Here is a 21,024-nt window from a genome sequence, read left to right as displayed (position 1 = left end):
AGGTGTGTGTTGATACAAACTTAAATTCTACTGCCAGGGATGGAACCTTGATGCTCAAAGCTTAGTTTTACTTTTGTAAAATATATAGTATTCGTGTCAGTGTTTCAACTGGATCATAGTGTTAGCCTTAGTTTTCTTTTATGGTTGTAGGTTCATTGTCTTTTCAGTGCAAGGAACTGCCACAGACACATTACAGTATAAGGAAAAAGAAGCAAAATATGACGAAGAGGCTATTCCACCAATGAGAAACAATCAATTGTAACTCTACGCTTTTTTGCCAGTATCATTAATGCTTCCTTTTCAAAGTTGTCTTAGTACCAGAAAAGGAGGTTTAGTACAGAAAATTTAACATTTCAAAACATGATTGCCCTCCCTTCATTAAGTGTCATGGCACTATGCACAATAATAATAATAATTCTTTACATTTACAGTGGTGTGAAAAACTATTTGCCCCCTTCCTGATTTCTTATTCTTTTGCATGTTTGTCACACAAAATGTTTCTGATCATCAAACACATTTAACCATTAGTCAAATATAACACAAGTAAACACAAAATGCAGTTTGTAAATGGTGGTTTTTATTATTTAGGGAGAAAAAAAAATCCAAACCTACATGGCCCTGTGTGAAAAAGTAATTGCCCCCTGAACCTAATAACTGGTTGGGCCACCCTTAGCAGCAATAACTGCAATCAAGCGTTTGCGATAACTTGCAATGAGTCTATTACAGCGCTCTGGAGGAATTTTGGCCCACTCATCTTTGCAAAATTGTTGTAATTCAGCTTTATTTGAGGGTTTTCTAGCATGAACCGCCTTTTTAAGGTCATGCCATAGCATCTCAATTGGATTCAGGTCAGGACTTTGACTAGGCCACTCCAAAGTCTTCATTTTGTTTTTCTTCAGCCATTCAGAGGTGGATTTGCTGGTGTGTTTTGGGTCATTGTCCTGTTGCAGCACCCAATAATCGCTTCAGCTTGAGTTGACGAACAGATGGCCGGACATTCTCCTTCAGGATTTTTTGGTAGACAGTAGAATTCATGGTTCCATCTATCACAGCAAGCCTTCCAGGTCCTGAAGCAGCAAAACAACGCCAGACCATCACACTACCACCACCATATTTTACTGTTGGTATGATGTTCTTTTTCTGAAATGCTGTGTTCCTTTTACGCCAGATGTAACGGGACATTTGCCTTCCAAAAAGTTCAACTTTTGTCTCATCAGTCCACAAGGTATTTTCCCAAAAGTCTTGGCAATCATTGAGATGTTTCTTAGCAAAATTGAGACGAGCCCTAATGTTCTTTTTGCTTAACAGTGGTTTGCGTCTTGGAAATCTGCCATGCAGGCCGTTTTTGCCCAGTCTCTTTCTTATGGTGGAGTCGTGAACACTGACCTTAATTGAGGCAAGTGAGGCCTGCAGTTCTTTAGATGTTGTCCTGGGGTCTTTTGTGACCTCTCGGATGAGTCGTCTCTGCGTTCTTGGGGTAATTTTGGTCGGCCGGCCACTCCTGGGAAGGTTCACCACTGTTCCATGTTTTTGCCATTTGTGGATAATGGCTCTCACTGTGGTTCGCTGGAGTCCCAAAGCTTTAGAAATGGCTTTATAACCTTTACCAGACTGATAGATCTCAATTACTTCTGTTCTCATTTGTTCCTGAATTTCTTTGGATCTTGGCATGATGTCTAGCTTTTGAGGTGCTTTTGGTCTACTTCTCTGTGTCAGGCAGCTCCTATTTAAGTGATTTCTTGATTGAAACAGGTGTGGCAGTAATCAGGCCTGGGGGTGGCTACGGAAATTGAACTCAGGTGTGATACACCACAGTTAGGTTATTTTTTACCAAGGGGGCAATTACTTTTTCACACAGGGCCATGTAGGTTTGGATTTTTTTTCTCCCTAAATAATAAAAACCATCATTTAAAAACTGCATTTTGTGTTTACTTGTGTTATATTTGACTAATGGTTAAATGTGTTTGATGATCAGAAACATTTTGTGTGACAAACATGCAAAAGAATAAGAAATCAGGAAGGGGGCAAATAGTTTTTCACACCACTGTATATAGCACTTTTCTCAATACTCAAAGTACCTCAGTGAGTGGGGAGCCACTTCAACCACCACTAATGTAGTGACCTGGATGATGTGGTGGCAGCCATTTTTGCACCAGTAAGCTCACCACACATTAGCTATTGTTAGGTGGTGAATGGGGAGGGAAACAGCCAATTAGAGACAGCGTATGATCAGGGGGCCAGAATGAATAGAAAATGCTGGTCAGTTTACACCATACTCTTTACAAAGGATGCCCAGGGATCTTTTATGACCACAGAGAGTCAGGACCTCAGTTTTATGCCTCATCTGAAGGATGGTGACATTTTTACAGGACAGTGTCCCCATCAGTGCACTGGGGTATTGGAATGCACAAATTTAGACCATAGGGTAAGCGCCCCCTGCTGGCCTCACCAACACTTCCAGCTGCAACCCAAGCTTTCCCAGATGGTCTCCCACCCAAGTACTGGCCAGGCCTGAACATGCTTAGCTTGAGTTGGGTGGCCTGTTCTGCAGCACGTCGTATGACTTAGTGGTAAGGCATTTTTTAGGACAGGTACAGTGGAACCTTGGGTCACGAACATCTCGGAACATGTACAAATCAGGTTACGACCCAAACGTTCCCCAAACTTTTGCATCTGTTCACGACCACACACTCGGGTGACGAACAAGCCAGTTTCCCTTCTGGTTCGTACGTGCCGATGATTTCCGCACGTGTTATACATTGTTCTCGGTCACACGTGCGTGCTTTCGCTGTGAACTCTTTGTGCTCTATTTCGTTTCCCTTCCGGTTCGTATGCGCCGATGATTTCCGCATGTGTTCAGTCTCTCCCTGTAGTATATTGTTCTCGGTCAGACATGCATCGCGCAGAGGGACTCTACCTCAAAACTGTAACCTCCTCTCCACCCAGCTTCCTGCTCACTTCCTTCATACCAGAACTTGACCCATGCAAGGTTAGCTTTCTTGGTTATTTATGGTTAGTTTTTGTATAGATTAAGGATTTTTCAAATGTTAATTTTTTTCCCTGTGCTTAAAACTCATTAAAAAAAGTTTTTACATCAAGCGGTTCATAAGGGTATAGCGTGAACTCCTGCAATGTTACTTTTCTTGGTTGTTTATTTAAAAAAGTGTTTACAGCGAGCGGTTCGTAAGGGTATAGCATGAACTCCTGCAATGTTAGTTTTCTCTGTTCAAGGTTTTCTCAGTGTTATTCAATGTTTTTACATTTAGTTTACTGTAACACTATGCATTCTATGGTATAATTAACTATTTTTGTGCTAAAAAATCTTTAAAAAAATATATTTACATACAGCTCGTACGGTTCGGAACGGATTAATTGTATTTACATACAATCCAATGGAGGAAATTACTTTGGGTTCCACCGTGTATATATAACCAGACATATTCATATATATACCATTCATATATATATATATACACACACACACACACACACACACACACACACACATATACAGTATACATTTTTTTTTGTTTGAGACACAGTGAAAACTACTGTTTTTAATTAAGCTTTGTTTCAGACAGTTACATTACAGAAGGACTAAACAATATGACATCTTGTAATTATGTGACGCATTATTTCTTTAATGCCATATGCATGATAGATTAACTAATAAAATATGTATAAAAATATAGTTAAACTATGTACTTTAAGGAAATTTTACTTCATTTTAGTATTTTATTTTTAATAAAAAAATGATCAGTTAACACCCATTATCTATAGTTTAATTATAAAAATACACTTTAATATAGGACATAAAACGTATATTTGTCTGGTTAGGCATGAGATTAGTTTAATAAGTTTTTTAAAGGGATAAAGAAAAGAGAAAAAAAAAATCTGAATTGGTGTTGGAAACAGACAATCAAATTATGTGAAATCGGTGATTGGTATCAGACTTAAGAAGCCTGATCGGAGAATATCTAGCATTAGTATTGAATATACAAATTCATGACATCCCTACTCACACATATCAATGTTTCTTATATAACATAAATGAAATGCTACTCATAAAAGCTACATAAGACTTATTGTAATATTTTATGTTACACAATTTTATTTTACTTCGAATGTGCCTTTCACAGTCCAAAGGATAGGGTAAAGCACAACAAATAGTTAAATATACATAAAAATAGAGCAGAAAGGGGTAACAAAACAGATTATGCAAAATATTTACCAAACTAATGTTTTAAGTCTGTTTTTAAAACCAGGTAAATAGCTTTACAAACAAATTATGAAATACCCAAAAAACAACAATACAATTTAAAGGGAGACAGACATTGTACCACAGGTGCTGTAACACTGTTACCTTTACAATATCTACCTGCATTTGCAAAAGCCTTCTCAAAAAACTTTAGTTTGCTCCTAACGCAGATAATTTCATCAAAAATACTGGCATAACTGTAACATTATCTTGAACTTGCATACAAAGATGCTAAAAGACACATTGCTTGACTACTCCATTTTCAAATGTGGTAGGTAATGAAAATTGAAAAATGCATCTGTTAATGGACCTAAATGTTAGTTTCATGAGCAACTTTAAGCCCTGAACCAAAGGGTAAACGAAAACTCAAATAACATTTAAAAACTGTACAAATGCTGAAGTCCTCTCCATTAATTAATTAACACAACATTAATCCATTAAAGATTAAAAATGGTATTCTTTTGGAAACATTTGCCCTGTTTCAATGAGCACAAGGCTTTGTTAAAGATGAATGACAAATAGGGATAGTTGTAAGGTCTGTTCTAAATACTGTCACGTTATAGTTCTCAAACACTCTAGTGAAGCTTATACTGAGTAACCAGATTGGAAACTGCAGCCAATTTTCAAACATCAGATCCATGACAAGCAATGCACTGTAGTCATATCCTTGTTCTTGCAAATGTATTTTATTGCCCTCAGAATTGTGCTGATTCAGATTACATGTCCTGTAGACATAAAGAAAGTTTGTAAACATGTAACACATAGCATCTTGTGAAACTCACTACCAGAGTATGGAGTTTCGAAAATGTTATCCCAGCTCATGTAATTAATTTTCATTGAAATAAGCAGGTTTAAGAAGTGTGAGAAGCAGCCCGGACACAGATAGACGGACACCATTTTAAGTCACAACACACGTTTATTTACACTATTTACAATGTCCATAAGTGCACAAACCCAGTGCCACAGCACACATCACCCCAACAGTCCAGGCAAAAGCCACAGTATTCCTTCAGACCGCCTCCTTCTCTCTTCTCTCAGACCTTGTCCTCTTCCACCCGACTCCAGTCTCGAATGAACGGAGGCGGCCCCTTTTATCCATGCCCGGATGTGCTCCTGATTGCATCTTTGCCATATATGAGAGAGGAGTACTAATAAAATAAAAAAAGCTGTGGGATAAAAAGGTAATATTAACAAATAAAACAATATAAAATCCATACATAACTGAAAAATCTAAAAAATAATCATTATTTTAAGAACACAAAGTTTACAGGGAAAATGTGATTGTATGGTATGCACAGGTACATGATTTAAAATATAACTGAAATTTAGTTACTGCAGAAGTTACTAAGTGTGGAAGAGCAGGCACTCTAGTGATTTTTCACTTGTATTCTATTTTCCTTTTTTTCCCCTCTTTTTAAGTTGACAAGCTTCACACAGGGAATGCAGGTGTTCAAGCGTCACTCATGAAAAATAAGCTAAATTACCAATTAAATTACATTTTCAAAGTGAAGACGGACAGACAGGCTCATCTCTTTAAGAGCATTTATGGGATTGACCCCAGGTATGTATTTCAAGCTGCCTGTTTTGGTCCAGTCATATCTCCTAGCTTATGGTCAAATTGGGCAAGGTATGAGTAACTATGTTTCACAAAATAAATTAATTAAAGAATACTTAATAAAAATTCTATAAACATTAAAAGGGTACAATATTTAATTTCCAAAAAAAAAAAGAAATTTATTTGACTTCATTTGCTTTTAAACCGATTAATTAATTACTTCAGTTGGAAAACTAATCTGTGGCAATCCTTTCTTGGATACAGCAATTCATAACCTGATACATCTGACCTTCAAATATAAATACATAACTCAACATATGCTAGTTTTCTAAAGGACTGAGAAGAAGTGGACAAGAGAGTCCCTAGAGGTGACTTGACTGGGATATGTTATGAAAGGTACATTGTGAGGACATTCATGGACACAGTCACTAGATAACAGACATTAACTTCTCTGTGGGTAATAGAAGTCCATTAAAACTAGTTGTTTCCCCTAGTAAAAAAAGAAAACATGGGCCTGAAGTATCTGATGAATAAGAAGGATAGGTTCATCAAATGTGGACATAAGAAGGAAATCAAGAAGCTGCAAGCAGACCTGAAAAGGCAACTCTGATAGGGAAAAAACCAGAGACCAGTTGGAATGCAAGTTACAGCATAACTGTGTGATGGAGGTGGAATGGGAGAGGGATGGATCAATTGATATTAATGAATCGTTTAAGTTATCTGTTTAACTTTTTACAAAACAATTCATGACACATTTCAGTGAGTTTTTTTAGTATTATTTGCCGTTTTAGTCATCTTTCTAACTTTTTCCTTTAGATGAGGTTCCTGGAGTTTAGACTTGTATCCAGATAACAGAACTAGATTCATTTTAAGAAGCAGAATAGTACAATTCATTAACAAATGATTAGTTTTATAATTGTCTCATAGTCGTTCACATAATTCAGAATAACTATTACACATTGATTTAACCACACTTTGAAATTTAACTTTAAATTGATCTGATGGAAAGTATTCAGCAAATATTCATTATCAATTGGTATTGTCTTCAACTTTATTAGCTGGAGCAATTAAACTTTTTCAAATAAATACTATTCCAAAGTTAGTCTAAGGCCACCCAAAATTTAATGTGATTATCTAAGTCCCAGTAATGGCGCACTGCTTGACTTGAGCATTCCTAGTTTTCATACTCTTTCTCTGTACGTTTAGCATTTGTTTGCTTAGTGGTTGATACGCTTGCTGCTTCCTGAGCAGTTCTTCTTTTCTCCACCCTAGCGGCCCATTTCTTCTCTTCTTTCATCTGCATCTTTTTGCGTTAAAACTGATTAAGTCAGTATTTGTGTTGCAATTACTTAGTACATTTTTCTTAATTTTCACTAAGGCTGGCATTTAAGTCTTCAATCTGCCTCAAGAATGATTTAAGATATGAAGAAGTAGGGGAAGTGATAGTGAAGGTGATAGGGATGAGGAAGTGACGGCGAAGGTGATAGGGATGAGAATGGCACCTATACACATGCACCGCACGGCACTGTAGAGTTGATTCTGCAATAACATAAAATAAAAATAAAAAAGAGGAATAACCTTGGAGGTCAATCATCACCCCGAAAGCAGATAGTAGACATCACGTGGTATATGTGTACCAAATTTCAGGTCAATAGGTCAAACAGTTTGCGAGCTACAGGTGATTTTAAATCCTGGACAGACAAACTAACTGCCATGGTAGCGTATTATATAAGAAGATGTGCTTGTGAAAACACTACATACAATCAGAATAAACAAACACTGATGCAATAAAAAGTTAAAAGAATTTGTATCTTTTATGGGACCTCATTTAGAATGCAAAACTGAAACATTTTGCTTTATTACACTTTTGTATAATACCGTCAGGTAACCCGTGTTTATTTTTTGTAGACTTATTTCAGACTTGCCCTAACTTCTTTTGACTTTGGGTGTTTTTTGTTGTTGCCTTTGTTCCAATGACCCCACACAGTTTCAGTTATGTTGAGATTGGGTCTTTGAGGTGGTCAGTCTAATGTACAGTTTGCGCTTTATTTTCAGGTGGTTCTAGATCATGACATTGTATAAGTGAGATCAATGTTGCAGATCTTCCAATAAACAATATTTCTTAGTAGATGTGCCAATGAAATGACTCCAGAATTTTAAGTTTTTTGCACTCTGACGTTGCACCAAATTTACATCCTCCTTTTCCAGCATATCTCAGAATATAATTAGCATACTCTTGTTCAGTGAAGAGAAGCAAGTAATATATAACAAGGTAATTAATCAATAGCAAAATTTGTAGCCAACTGTTTTCATCATCAATGACTAGCTTTTCCACCTCTAACAACAATAATAATACAGTTCCTATATTTTTTAAAATATCTATAGTTATACCTCTCCTTAAGAAACCAAATCTTGACCCTAGTGACATTACTTCAATCCACTGCAGCATATTGTAATCTTTTTAGTTAGCCAATAAAAAGTGTCATTTTGCTTGGCTTTTCTCTATAATAATAGCAAGTAATGCAAGTATGAAGCTCAAAACTGCAATTTCAAATTATTGTACTACTAAATTTACTAATAATCTTAAAACATAAATGAGGAAGCTATATAATAACTGGAACTCCACAAAGAGCATTATATTTTGTGACTCCCCTCATCAGTCACCATCATCCAGTTTGCAAGGTATAAGGGAAACAACAGATTAAATGCAACAAAACCATTACCAACACAGAAAACCAGAAACGATGGTCTAAAAAGGTTATGATTTAATTACAGTGGAATCTTGGTTTATGAGATTAATCCATTCCAGAAAGTGACTCGTGAACAGAAATACTCATATTCTGAATCGAATTTTCCTATAAGAAATAATGTAAATTTAATTAATCTGTTCCACAACCCAAAATTGTTGATAAACATACATTGTATATAGGTCTTTGTTTCGTTAACACTTTAACACCTTTGCCACATCAGCACTCTTGAATTTATCTTTCTCTTTAAGAATGATACATATTGTCGACGTTGCTTTGCCATATTGGTGTGCCAGATCAGCCACATGAACACTGTCTTCGTGTTTTTTGATGATCTGTTTTTCAGTTCTATGATTATTTTCACTAATTTCTTCATGGGTGCATCCTGTAATGCTTTCTTTGGCCCCATGCTAGTCGAACACTTTCGTAACTCAACAGTAAAATACACAAAAAACTGCTAACGTGTTCACAATAAAATAACTTGTATATTAATTTGGTGAAAGACAGGCTCAGACTGATTCCTTTGTCTAACCGAAACCATGCATACAATACATCATATTCAAAAACGCTCGGGTTCTGAGTAATTACTCGTGTATGGAGACAAATTTCATGACGGGAAAAATTGCTCATATACTGGATTACTCGGGAAGAGAGGTGCTCGTGAACAGAGGTCTCACTGTATTTATTTGTAGAACTTAGTTTTCATTTAGAGCTCCATAGAAAAATGTTTCATTTTTACATGTTTTAAAAATATTTTTAATATAAAGTTCACTTCTAAAACACTTTTATTAAAGTTAACAGGATACAATTTCCAATAAGATACATAAAAAGTTCATATAAAAATTCACTTCCTTACCTTGCTACTGTCATGGCAAATTTCATACAATGATTACAACCAATCTACCACAATCATGATCTCGTAACTGTTATGAAATGGCATCTTATTGTTTTCAAAATAAAAAAAAATGAATTCACTCTGACAAGTTAATTGGATTTGTGACTTTTTAATAAGCAAGTATTGTCTGTGAAAAGGAAAAATAAGACAGCTGTTTACCTGAAAGTTCAGCAGACATGCTGTCAGTATCACCATATTCAAATTCTAAGTTTGTCGATTCCACTGAACCCTAAAATGAAAAAGAATTTATTTAATGAACAGAGCAGAAGTTACTTCTTTGCTCAAAATACCATTCTATTTCTGACATGTGAATTAAAAAACAGGCTTCTGTTTTTTTTATTCTTGCTGTTTTGATCCTATATTGGGAACTGCCTGGTAGGATTATATTAATGAAATAACATTAGCATATTTTACATAATTCACCCATTATCTGATCATATGTGTTTTACAATTGAATTTCACATCATACACACATAGTTGCACATTTCCATTACAGTTATTTTAAGTCATATTACCTTTAACATATATCAAGTATTGCCATGCTGTATATTTAGGCATGGACACTTGTATTTAAGAGGATTCTCAAATGAGGGCCACTACTTCTATCATCTCTTAATTCTATTTGTTCATAGAGTTTATGCCGATTTTGCACCCATCTACACAGTCTACTGTGACCACCAGCATGCGTCTAAGAGTCTCAAACCACAGACAGACACAACAATATAACACACGATGATGTGATAAAATAAATATTTATTTACAAAAAGCATCCTTCCAAAATCCTCTCTCCAATAATTAGCCACAATAACTCAAAATACTAAACAATTCTTCCTCCTTTCTCCTCCAGTTAAGTGTTGCCTTCCTTTCTCCCAGTGCCACCATATGTCTTCTGGGAAGCACTTCCAGGCCATATGAAAAGTTGGGCAGTCCTCATCCAACAGCGCCTTTTAACAATACCCAGGAACCCTGAAAGGGATGCACTTCCAGACTCCAAGTCCCAAGTATCCCTATTGGTGTCTGGAATGGGTTACCACCTGAGGACCACAGCCACCTAGCTTATGGGGGATGGAACAACTCCCAACTCTCGACTTACGCTGGTCCATCTATTATATCATTCTGGCCAGGTACAAAGCTATTTCTACGTCTTGCCGGTCACTTTGCTTGTGTCATCATCCTGGCTTCCCATCCGGGTGATGAATTATTCTCCATTCTGGCCAGATGCCCATTCTCCTTCTACACTACCTTGAATTACCACTTATTTTAGATAAATGATTAAATGATATCTTATCAAATGCTTTTTGAAAAGTCAGATACATAATATATGCATCTCAGGTGCTTTTGTTGCTTTATTATACGTAGATTTCCAGCATATTAGTGAAGCACAATCTCCCCATTTGGACCTGTGTTGACTATTTACCCCTGTTACAACGTGATCCTTAATCTATCCCTTAAAAATAACCTTCATTAATTTGCAGGTGATGCATGTTAACTGGTCAATGTTTACTTAGATCAGCCCAATCACCACTATGAAATAATGGGATAATATTTGCTAGCTTCCAGTCCTTAGGAATTTCTTGTTGATGAAGAAGTATAGAGAAGGCCAAAAGGAGTTGCATTGTGTCTTTGTAGACCTTGTCATACACGTGCATATGGGAGGCAGCTGACGGGGTTAAATAAATGTAGTTATATGTTGGACCTGGGAGTGCCAATGCACACTAACACCTTCTCTCATTCCTCTGCAGATTTTCAGAAGGAAACCCTGCCTGACCTCACTTCTGGTTCCAACCCTGACCTCACATCTGGTTCCAGGATTCAAAACACACCCCTTCCTGTAAACCCACTATCAAACTGCCATAATGTCTCGTGTATTTCAGTTCAGTTGTGGATTCTGACTATTCTAATTGCTAAATTTTGCCTTTCTTTGTAAGTATACTGGGTGGACACCCCAAACCTTCAACTTGGTTTTTGTAGATTCTTCTTACAACCTAGAGAAAGCATGTGACAGGATGTCTAGAGAGGAGTTCTGGTATTGTATGAGGAAGTTGGGAGTGGCAGAGAAGTATGTAAGAGTTGTACAGGATATGTACAAGAGAAGTGTGACAGTGGTGAGGTCTGTAGTAGGAGTGACGGTTGCATTTAAGGTGGAGGTGGGATTACATCAGGGATTGGCTCTGAGGCCTTTCTTATTTGCAATGGTGATGGACAGGTTGACAGAGCAGATTAGACAATAGCCCCCATGGACTATGATGTTTGCAGATGACACTGTGATCTATAACAATAGTAGACCCTGGACAGATGAAGATATGCTCTAAAGAGAAGAGGAATGAAGGTTAGTAGGACAAAGACAGAATACATGTGTGTGAATGAGAACAAGGTCAGAGGAATGCCGAGGATGCAGGGACTAGAACTGGCAAAGGTGGATGAGCTTAAATACCTGGGATCAACAGTACAGAGTTACAGGAAGTGTGCAAGAGAGGTGAAGAAGAGAGTGCAGGCAGGGTGGTGTGGGTGGAGAAGAGCGTCAGGAGTGATTTGTGGCTGATGGGTACCAAGGCGAGATTGCGTTGGTTTGGACATATGTACAGGAGAGATACTGGGTATATTGAGAGAAGGATGCTAGAGATGGAGCTGCCAGGCAAGAGGAAAAAAGGAAGACCTAAGGGGAGGTTTATCGATGTGGTGAATGAGGACATGTAGGTTGTGGGTGTGACAGAGGAAGATGCAGAGGACAGGAAGCCATGGAAACAAATCCACTGTGGCGACCCCTAATGGGAGAAACCAAAAGAAAAAGAAGAAGAATATTACAATATTACATATGATATGCAAACTCTGACCCATTATGCGAGGTAAAATACAATTAGGTCCATAAATATTTGGACAGAGACAACTTTTTTCTAATTTTGGTTCTGTACATTACCACAATGAATTTTAAATGAAACAACTCAGATGCAGTTGAAGTGCAGACTTTCAGCTTTAATTCAGTGGGGTGAACAAAATGATTGCATAAAAATGTGAGGCAACTAAAGCATTTTTTTAACACAATCCCTTCATTTCAGGGGCTCAAAAGTAATTGGACAAATTAAAGAACTGGAAATAAAATGTTCATTTCTAATACTTGGTTGAAAACCCTTTGCTGGCAATGACAGCCTGAAGTCTTGAACTCATGGACATAACCACATGCGGGGTTTCCTCCTTTTTAATGCTCTGCCAGGCATTTACTGCAGCAGCTTTCAGTTGCTGTTTGTTTGTTGGCCTTTCCGTCTGAAGTTTAGTCTTCAACAAGTGAAATGCATGCTCAATTGGGTTAAGATCAGGTGACTGCTTTGGCCATTCAAGAATTTTCCACTTCTTTGCTTTAACAAACTCCTGGGTTGCTTTGGCTGTATGTTTTGGGTCATTGTCCATCTGTACCATGAAACGCCGCCCAATCAATTTGACTGCATTTAGCTGGATTTGAGCAGACAGTATGTCTCTGAACACCTCAGAATTCATTCAGCTGCTTCTGTCCTGTGTCACATCATCAATAAACACTAGTGTCCCAGTGCCACTGGTAGCCATGCACGCCCAAGCCATCACACTGCCTCCACCGTGTTTTACAGATGATGTGGTATGCTTTGGATAATGAGCTGTTCCACGCCTTCTCCATACTTTTTTCTTGCCATCATTCTGGTAGAGGTTGATCTTGGTTTCATCTGTCCAAAGAATGTTTTTCCAGAACTGTGCTGGCTTTTTTAGATGTTCTTTAGCAAAGTCCAATCTAGCCTTTCTATTCTTGAGGCTTGCACCTTGCAGTGCACCCTCTGTATTTACTTTCATGCAGTCTTCTCTTTATGGTAGACTTGGATATCGATACGCCTACCCCTGGAGAGTGTTGTTCACTTGGTTGGCTGTTGTGAAGGGGTTCTCTTCACCATGGAAATGATTCTCCGATTATCCACCACTGTTGTCTTCCATGGATGTCCAGGTCTTTTTGCGTTGCTGAGTTCACCAGTGCTTGCTTTCTTTCTCAGGATGTACCAAACTGTAGATTTTGCCACTCGTAATATTGTAGCAATTTCTCGGATGGGTTTTTTCTGTTTTCGCAGCTTAAGGATAGCTTCTTTCACCTGCATGGAGAGCTCCTTTGACCGCATGTTGTCTGTTCACAGCAAAATCTTCCACATATAAGCACCACACCTCAAATCAACTCCAGGCCTTTTATCTGCTTAATTGATAATGACATAACGACGGACTTGTCCACACCTGCCCATGAAATAGCCTTTGAGTCAATTGTCCAATTACTTTTGATTTTTCTGAGAAACCTGATATGAAGAGTACATTGCTACAAAAGATTTAGTGTAAATAAAAATATCCTGAATTATTCTGGTATTCAAACATTATTATATAGCTGTCCATTATTACTAAAATTTTACTTTTAGCATTCATTTTAAGCAGTATTTATTATTCAATTACTGGAGGGAAAAATGTCAATAAATAAATTTACAGTGTCCACATGCTAAGATAAATCAGGTAATCTATGATGGTCATATTATTCTTTAAACACCCTACTCTCTTAGAGTGCTGGATCATTTCAATTGCGGTATACCACCCAACTCTAAGGGCTCGTTTATACTTCACGCTCAGAACACGTACACGCACGCATCATGGCTGCTATGTGTTCCCATCATTCATTTGAAGCATCCTCTGAGCAGGTCCTCAGAAATTAACGCGTTGCGTGCACGAGTTGCAGTACCAGCAAAACGTCAGGGGGCGCAGTGTGATCAAATCAGAACGTGACGTCAGAGTCTCTGTTTACTATCTACATGTGACAGAAAGCCGCTTTGAGGATCCTACAGAATCAATATGCGCGCTTCGATGTTTGATGAATGGTTTGATGTGGTGAAGCAAAATACCGACATACAGATGCATTCGTGGTGCTTTTATATTCAAGCGTCGCATATTCCCGATCGTAATGACACGATACATTTTAAAAGTCTCACATACCATCTTTTGTGCCGTCTTTTTTATCGGGTGGTTTCCTCTTGACCTGACAGCAGCGGCAAACAGCAATAGATCACCACACAGAACACATTAAATGTATGATATTCCAACTCTCTGCACATTTAGAATACTTAGATTTATACTTGATATCACTTTCATGATGAAATGCATTAAAGTATGTATGTTACATTTTACAGATAAATCGTTAATTTCATTTAAATAATGAATACTGTTAATATTTACACACATGGGGGTGACACGGTGGCAAAGCGGTAGCACTGCTGTCTCGCAGGGAGTCACGTCCCTAGAATTCCCTGTCTGGAGTTTACATGTTTTCCTGCTGGGTTTCCACAGTGTGCTCCGGTTTCCTTCCAAAGATATGCAGATTTGGTGACACTAAAATGACGCCAGTGTATGTGAGTGCTTGTATTCACCTTGCAATGAGCTGAAGCTCCATCTAGGGATTGTTTCTGCCCTAATGCTAGGTAGAATGGGGCACATCCCTGGATTGATGGATGTAATCATTAAACATCCTTTTCAGAGATATTGCGGTAAGGTGCCCTCAGAATTTAATGGATGTTCCAGGCAATTCACAACACAGCGAAGCTGAACCTGTTCTCATCGTGATGATATCTCGCACTGCCACCTGGTGGATTCTTCCAGATTTACGTAAAGTATGCACGCAAGTATAAACTGTAAAACGTTTGCATAGCAGGAGCTTCCGCTGGAGCATGTGTCGCGTCTTGTGAAGTGTAAGCCTGGCCTAACACCTAGAGTATGGACATTCATAAATTTCATAAGGTAAAGAGGAGTAACCCATTTACAACTTTACATAGCATAAATACAATTTTGAAAATCAGCTCTAAACTTAATTGGAAGGCAGTAATGTGATTGATACGGTCACACACATTAGTTCTAGTTTTTATCTTTTCTGTTGTGTTTTAAAAATTTAGTGTAGAGCAGTAAGTGAACAATTGGAACAACTTAACTATAAAACTTTATAATACTCAGTGGTGTAACTAAACAAGTGCCATTTGGTTTAATAATAAGTACAGCTAGGTATTTGCAGTGTATGTATAAAATTTTATCTGTACCTTACTTGTATGCATTACATTTCTTTATATACAGTATTAAGAAGAGAAATGGGTCCAGTACCAAACCCAGACAGACATCATGTCTGACTGTGGTCAGGAATGAGGTATTGAGTGCTGTCTTTAGACTTCTGCAAATACAGAAAACAATTCAGTAAGTATGAAGTTAGCAAACTTTGAACAGTGCCTGGTAGATTGCTATGATCAGCAAAATCAAAAGCCATGCTGAAGTCTAAAAGCTTAATAATGAAAGTTTTTCTTGTATTTTAAGATTCTTGAGATTAGAATACAATTTACAGTACAAATCAAGCTAAAACAATTTCTTTGCTGTGACTAGGGGAAAAGTGTGACTGAAATTTTATATTAGGATTGTATTTATAAGATAAGAATTAAATTATCACATTAAAAAACTTTCTCTAAACTTTACAGAGAAAACAAACTTGAAATAGGAATATAATTCTTAAGAATATTTTGATTAAATCTGACTGGTTGCATAACATGGTGGTGCGGTAAATAGTGATGCTACCTCCTGGATCCAGCATCCACAGTTTGAATCCTACGACCAGCATTTTGTTGATGTGGGGTTCATCTTCGTTTCCCTCCAATTTCTTAAGGACTTGCAGATTATATTAACTGGTGAATCCACATTGGAACTGTGTGGGTGTCTGTGTGTGAGTTAGCCCAGCAATGTCCTGGTGTCCTGTCCTGGGCTCTTTTCTGCCTTAGGTCTTGTCCTACCTGGATATGTGCCAGTCCTTCCACAACCCTGAAGTACTGTATATAAAATGGGTTTAACAATATTAAGTTGTTGCTTGTGCAGCTATTTTCAAGGGTCTAAATACACAGATAGAACCTTATTTGTCCCCAGAAGGAAATTTGGCTTTTTACAGAAGCTCGATGGATGGATGGACAGATAGACAGACAGACCGACCAACACGCACTTTGGTCTGAACATATCAGAATGGCTAAAAAGTAAGAAATCTAAAAAGAAAGAAAATTTCTCTCCTGGCAGTTACAGTCACAGTGAGGCATTATGAAGGCATATTGCCGTTGGTACAAAGGAGCCCAGAAGAATTTATTGAGACACTTCTGCTGAATAATTTGCTGGCTAATAGCACTCAGTGTTAGTGTGTTAGAGAGAGGATGTGCAGCTTTGTTTATAATGGCATAATTGTTTTAACTCTCTCCTTTGGTACTAGCTCCAGAGTGCATCCCATAAATTAACCTGCCCTTTAAATTAGTCTGTGATTCGGTGGGCTCTTCTTGAACCTATGTCACCAGCCCAGCACACCACAGTGTAGAAAATCTCTCTGACCATCACAGAGTTGTAGAAGATTTGAAAGATGCCCCCCTTAGAGATGACCCACATTAAAGGGTCACCGTCTCCTATGAAAAAAAAGAGTGTACTCTGCCCTTTGTTATATCATTCCTCTGTTTTATGAGACCAGACAAACATGTCATTGATGAGGACCCCCAAATACTTGTAAGAGTGCCTTGGTTTTGCTCATGTAAAAGTTAAAGACAATTCTTTCTGGACCAAGAAACTAAGTTCTCTACCTGACTTCTATACCCTGGCTCGCCACCCCATTATCAATACACTCCATGAGTGCAGAATCATCTGTGAATTTCTGCTTGGTGTTATAGTTATAGTCTGATGTGTACAGAATGAAGAGCAAAGGAGATAGGACTGTTCATTGCAGTGCTCCAGTGTTGTATCCACATCAGAAACACACTTCTTGAGTCTCACAAACTTTGATCTGTCCGACAGATAGTCCATTATCCAGGCCACCATAGGCTCATCCACCTGCATATCTCTGAGCTTACCCCTTAACAGGGTTGGCTGGATGGCTTTGAAGGCAATGGAGTAATCAAAAAACAATCCTCACATGCTGCCAGGTTTTTTCAGGTGAGAATAAGCCTTGTGGGGCAAAGAGATAATTGCATCATTCACTCCAATCTTTGCCAAATAGGCAGACTGCAGTGGGAGAACTCATATAGTCTTTGACCCATCTCTCAAAGGTCTTCATGTTGTGAGATACAAGTGCCACTGGTTTGTAATCATTAGATGAAAAGATGCCTGTCTTCTTTGAAATGGGAATAATCCACAATGTTTTCTGCAGAAGCAGAAAACAGACTGAACAGAGAATACAAGAAAGTTGGTCACAGGCCTTAAGAACTCCAGTACAGGTTCCCAATGCTTTTCCTGTGTGTAGCTTCCTCAGTAATCTCCTTTTTTGATCTTCAGTTACAAAAGCCAAATGTAAAAAGCCAAATTTCTGTAAATGTTTATAGAAACTTTCAAAAATATGATGCATTGCAAGATGGTATGCTTGGAAAGGGTACAAATATAAAACCAAAAAGATACCAACTGACAGACTTGTGAGTAATGAATTACTTTTCAGATCTTAATGCTGCTACCTTAGAACCGTTTGATACTGCCAAAATATGCATTTTTTCATACACCTCATCTTTTAATTTGTCTGCTTCTTGCACTTCCCGGGAACCACAGTATACAATAGGTCATTTAGAAACAGTGTAAAATAAGCAAAATATATATAATAATCACAGCCATAAAAACGAAGGTGCTCCTGTGAGCCATATGAGTTGGCCTACAGAATGCTATGACTCTGCCTCAAGCCTTTTCATAATTATGTAATTGCAATTAAAATAATCTCTGGATTAGTGTTGTGCAGTATACTAGTAATAAAAAAAGAACTACCGAATTTTTAAAACAGTACTATACCAGCACTATGCAAAATTTGTTATCTTACTAATGAAAATGTGACTGAAACTGCTTTACACAGATTTTACTAAAAAATAACCTCGGTGTGTTTAAAAAAAGACACAGAGTACACTGTGTGACTAGCAGAAAACCAATTCACACCTACTGAGCTTTGTTAAACATGTCCTCAATTTAGCCACAAATAAAGAGATGGCCACATTTGATAACGTTAGTCGTTCTGAGCTTGTTGATAAACAAGGCAGTCTAAGTGAGATATGGCAACATTTTGCATATAAGGCAAATGAAAAAGCTGAACCTTATGATATTACAGCATTTTTTTGCTACTTGTGTTAGAAGGCTTCTCTCGCCAAAGGATGTGATGCATGGAATCTTTCCAAATATTTGCTCATCCCAATGTCTTCCAGGGGCTCAGAATTAAATAGGTGTGAAATGTTTTTTTATAGTAAAAATAGGAAAAGGTATGGTTATTATATTTCAATGGGTTAACAAGTGCAATATTTTCACACAGCACAAATTCACAAAGAAAGCTTTCCCAAGCTTTTTAATGAACAGACACAAACACACAATTTTAGGCCTAATTGTTGTGTTTCTGTAAAGTGTGATACATATTACCATTTTAATAGTGTTACTCCTCAAAGTAGTCAATATATTGTATTTTAATGAATGTGCATTTCACTAATAATATTTACTAGCCCCCAAGGACATTCTGAAGTGCATTTTTTCCAGGTTTAAGTTTAAGGCATCACGAAAGATATTACATCTGTATTTTGCTTATTCCTTTAAAACATTTTTATGTTGAAAAAGTACAGACACTAAACATGTTGTAATGATTTGCAATTCAAGGGGACCATGTACCTATAATGACCTTTCAGAAGCAGGGTGGGGGACTGGAGGAAAAATGTGGAAGGAGTGCAAGAGTCCGGGGAGGGTTGGTTGTAGGAAAGTGCATGAAAAGAGAGGACCTGTCTTGGATGAACTGTAAAAGCTACTGATGTACAGAATAATAATTTACTAGACTGCAATACTGGCACATAAGGACCAGAACAGTATGGTGTATGGGAGCAGCATGTGTGAGTAGAAGAGAAAGAGAGAGAAGGAAGAAGTTTTGTGCTTTACAGCCGTAATACTGAAGCAGGAGACCAACTGTACAGGGAAGTCACTCAGGTCAGGCAGTGATCAAAAAAAAAAACGATTTCCTACTGGCCTTAATTGTTTGGGGTTTTGGTGTTGTTTAACTTGAGGTTTGGAAGGTTGTTATAATATTTAAAATAAATTAAACGCCCCGCTATTCTTTTACTACACTCTGTGTTTAGTTTTGTCAACACTTTTTTGGGTGGGAAAAATTAATTTAGCATTTTATTTTGTGTAAAGTATGAAGTTATCCGTTATTTGTTTCAATATTGTTTTGGTATTGGTACTGAGGTGTGAAAGATGGTATCTGCACTGAAATAAAATTTTAGTATTGATCTTACACTACTATGGATAGCTCCCCATTAAATGGTATCCAAAGAAATCTGGTGAATGCTATAATATACTCGCAGATGCAAATGTTCTGTATAAAATGCAGCCCAGACAAAATGATTTTCTTTTAAAAGTACACCACAAATCATGCCTTTCAAATAAAACTAATTGTGGTGAACACATTAAAAAAGTAGGGTGGTGTTATTTCTTATTAGTAATTACAGGTTTTCTCAATTTTTTTTGAATGGCAACTTTATGTAGAGTATTTAGAAAAGCACTGATAAATATAACTCCCTCTAAAAAACAAGTAAGCCCGCGATTCGCTAGCGAATCGGATGAGTTTCTGTTCCGTCCGATATCTGGATGGATGACATATCATGGAGGGTGGGTGCGTCTGGGGAAATGTCATTTAATTACATAAGCATATCTGTACTAAAGCGGTTTCGTTTTGTGGAGACGTGATTCCGTTGCCTTTGCTGACACCGACTGCTGGCAGAGTGAAGCACAGCAAGTCTAGTTTACAGGTGGTGTTGTTTGGGCGCTTACAGGTTGTGTTGTTCGGGCACCACCTACTGACTCTGGGAAGCCGCCGCGTTTTGGAAAGCCCCTGCGTTTGACTCTGGGGAGGGCGCCAAGGCCGCAGTGCGCATGCGCCTCGGTGCGTCCGCCGTGCATATATTAACTGTGGGTTAGTAAGATAGATGGGGATTTACAGTATATGTCTAAGATATGCCTCCTGCTTTATCATCAAAATTCAAATATACAGTATGCATCTCTTCTCTGCTTCTTTTAAAAATAACACTCTCACCCCAATCTGTCAACATACTGAAACTTACCATAAACATCACTATCAATTCCACGTGGTAACATAAAAAGAAAATTAGATGGTTCATTAATTTACTTGATGAACTGAGACTATGTGTAGGTTACAGGATACCACTGTATTTTTACTTCTAAAGAAAACAAACAATTAATGAATGATAAATAAAAGCATACATACTTACATAAATGCTATTCAGGAAGTATACACCCTTAATTAGAACTTGTCAGTTTAAATAACAAAACTGTTTAGAGAACTGTAAATTGAATAGCCAACTTATTTTTGGGAATGTTTTGTGTCATAGTTAAATTATAATTATTTTCAATAGTTTTCCTGGTTGTTGCCAATCAACATTCATATGCATATTTCTTTCAAAATATGACTGAAAAACGGTACGTAACAGCCATCACCAGATATCTTGTGTTTATTCTACTAAACCTACACAGACAACAATTCCTATATTGGCTAAGACAT

The 21,024-nt window shown here is 37.5% G+C and overlaps 1 protein-coding gene across 2 annotated transcripts in view; it reads right to left on the bottom strand.

Annotated features, from left to right (window-relative positions):
• Positions 1–21,024, bottom strand: part of strip2 (striatin interacting protein 2) — a 173,651-nt gene that overhangs the window by 140,241 nt on the left and 12,386 nt on the right. For both annotated transcript variants that reach the window (XM_051923656.1, XM_028811371.2), the window contains exon 2: positions 9,615–9,684. In XM_051923656.1, the coding sequence (XP_051779616.1) occupies positions 9,615–9,684 (70 nt within the window). The remainder of the gene's footprint in view (positions 1–9,614; positions 9,685–21,024) is intronic.

This window comes from Erpetoichthys calabaricus, chromosome 1 (genome assembly GCF_900747795.2).
Source record: "Erpetoichthys calabaricus chromosome 1, fErpCal1.3, whole genome shotgun sequence".
In the NCBI taxonomy this organism is placed as follows: domain Eukaryota; kingdom Metazoa; phylum Chordata; class Cladistia; order Polypteriformes; family Polypteridae; genus Erpetoichthys; species Erpetoichthys calabaricus.
The sequence above is the reverse complement of the archived record's forward strand: the minus strand, read 5'-3'. Positions and strand labels throughout refer to the sequence as shown.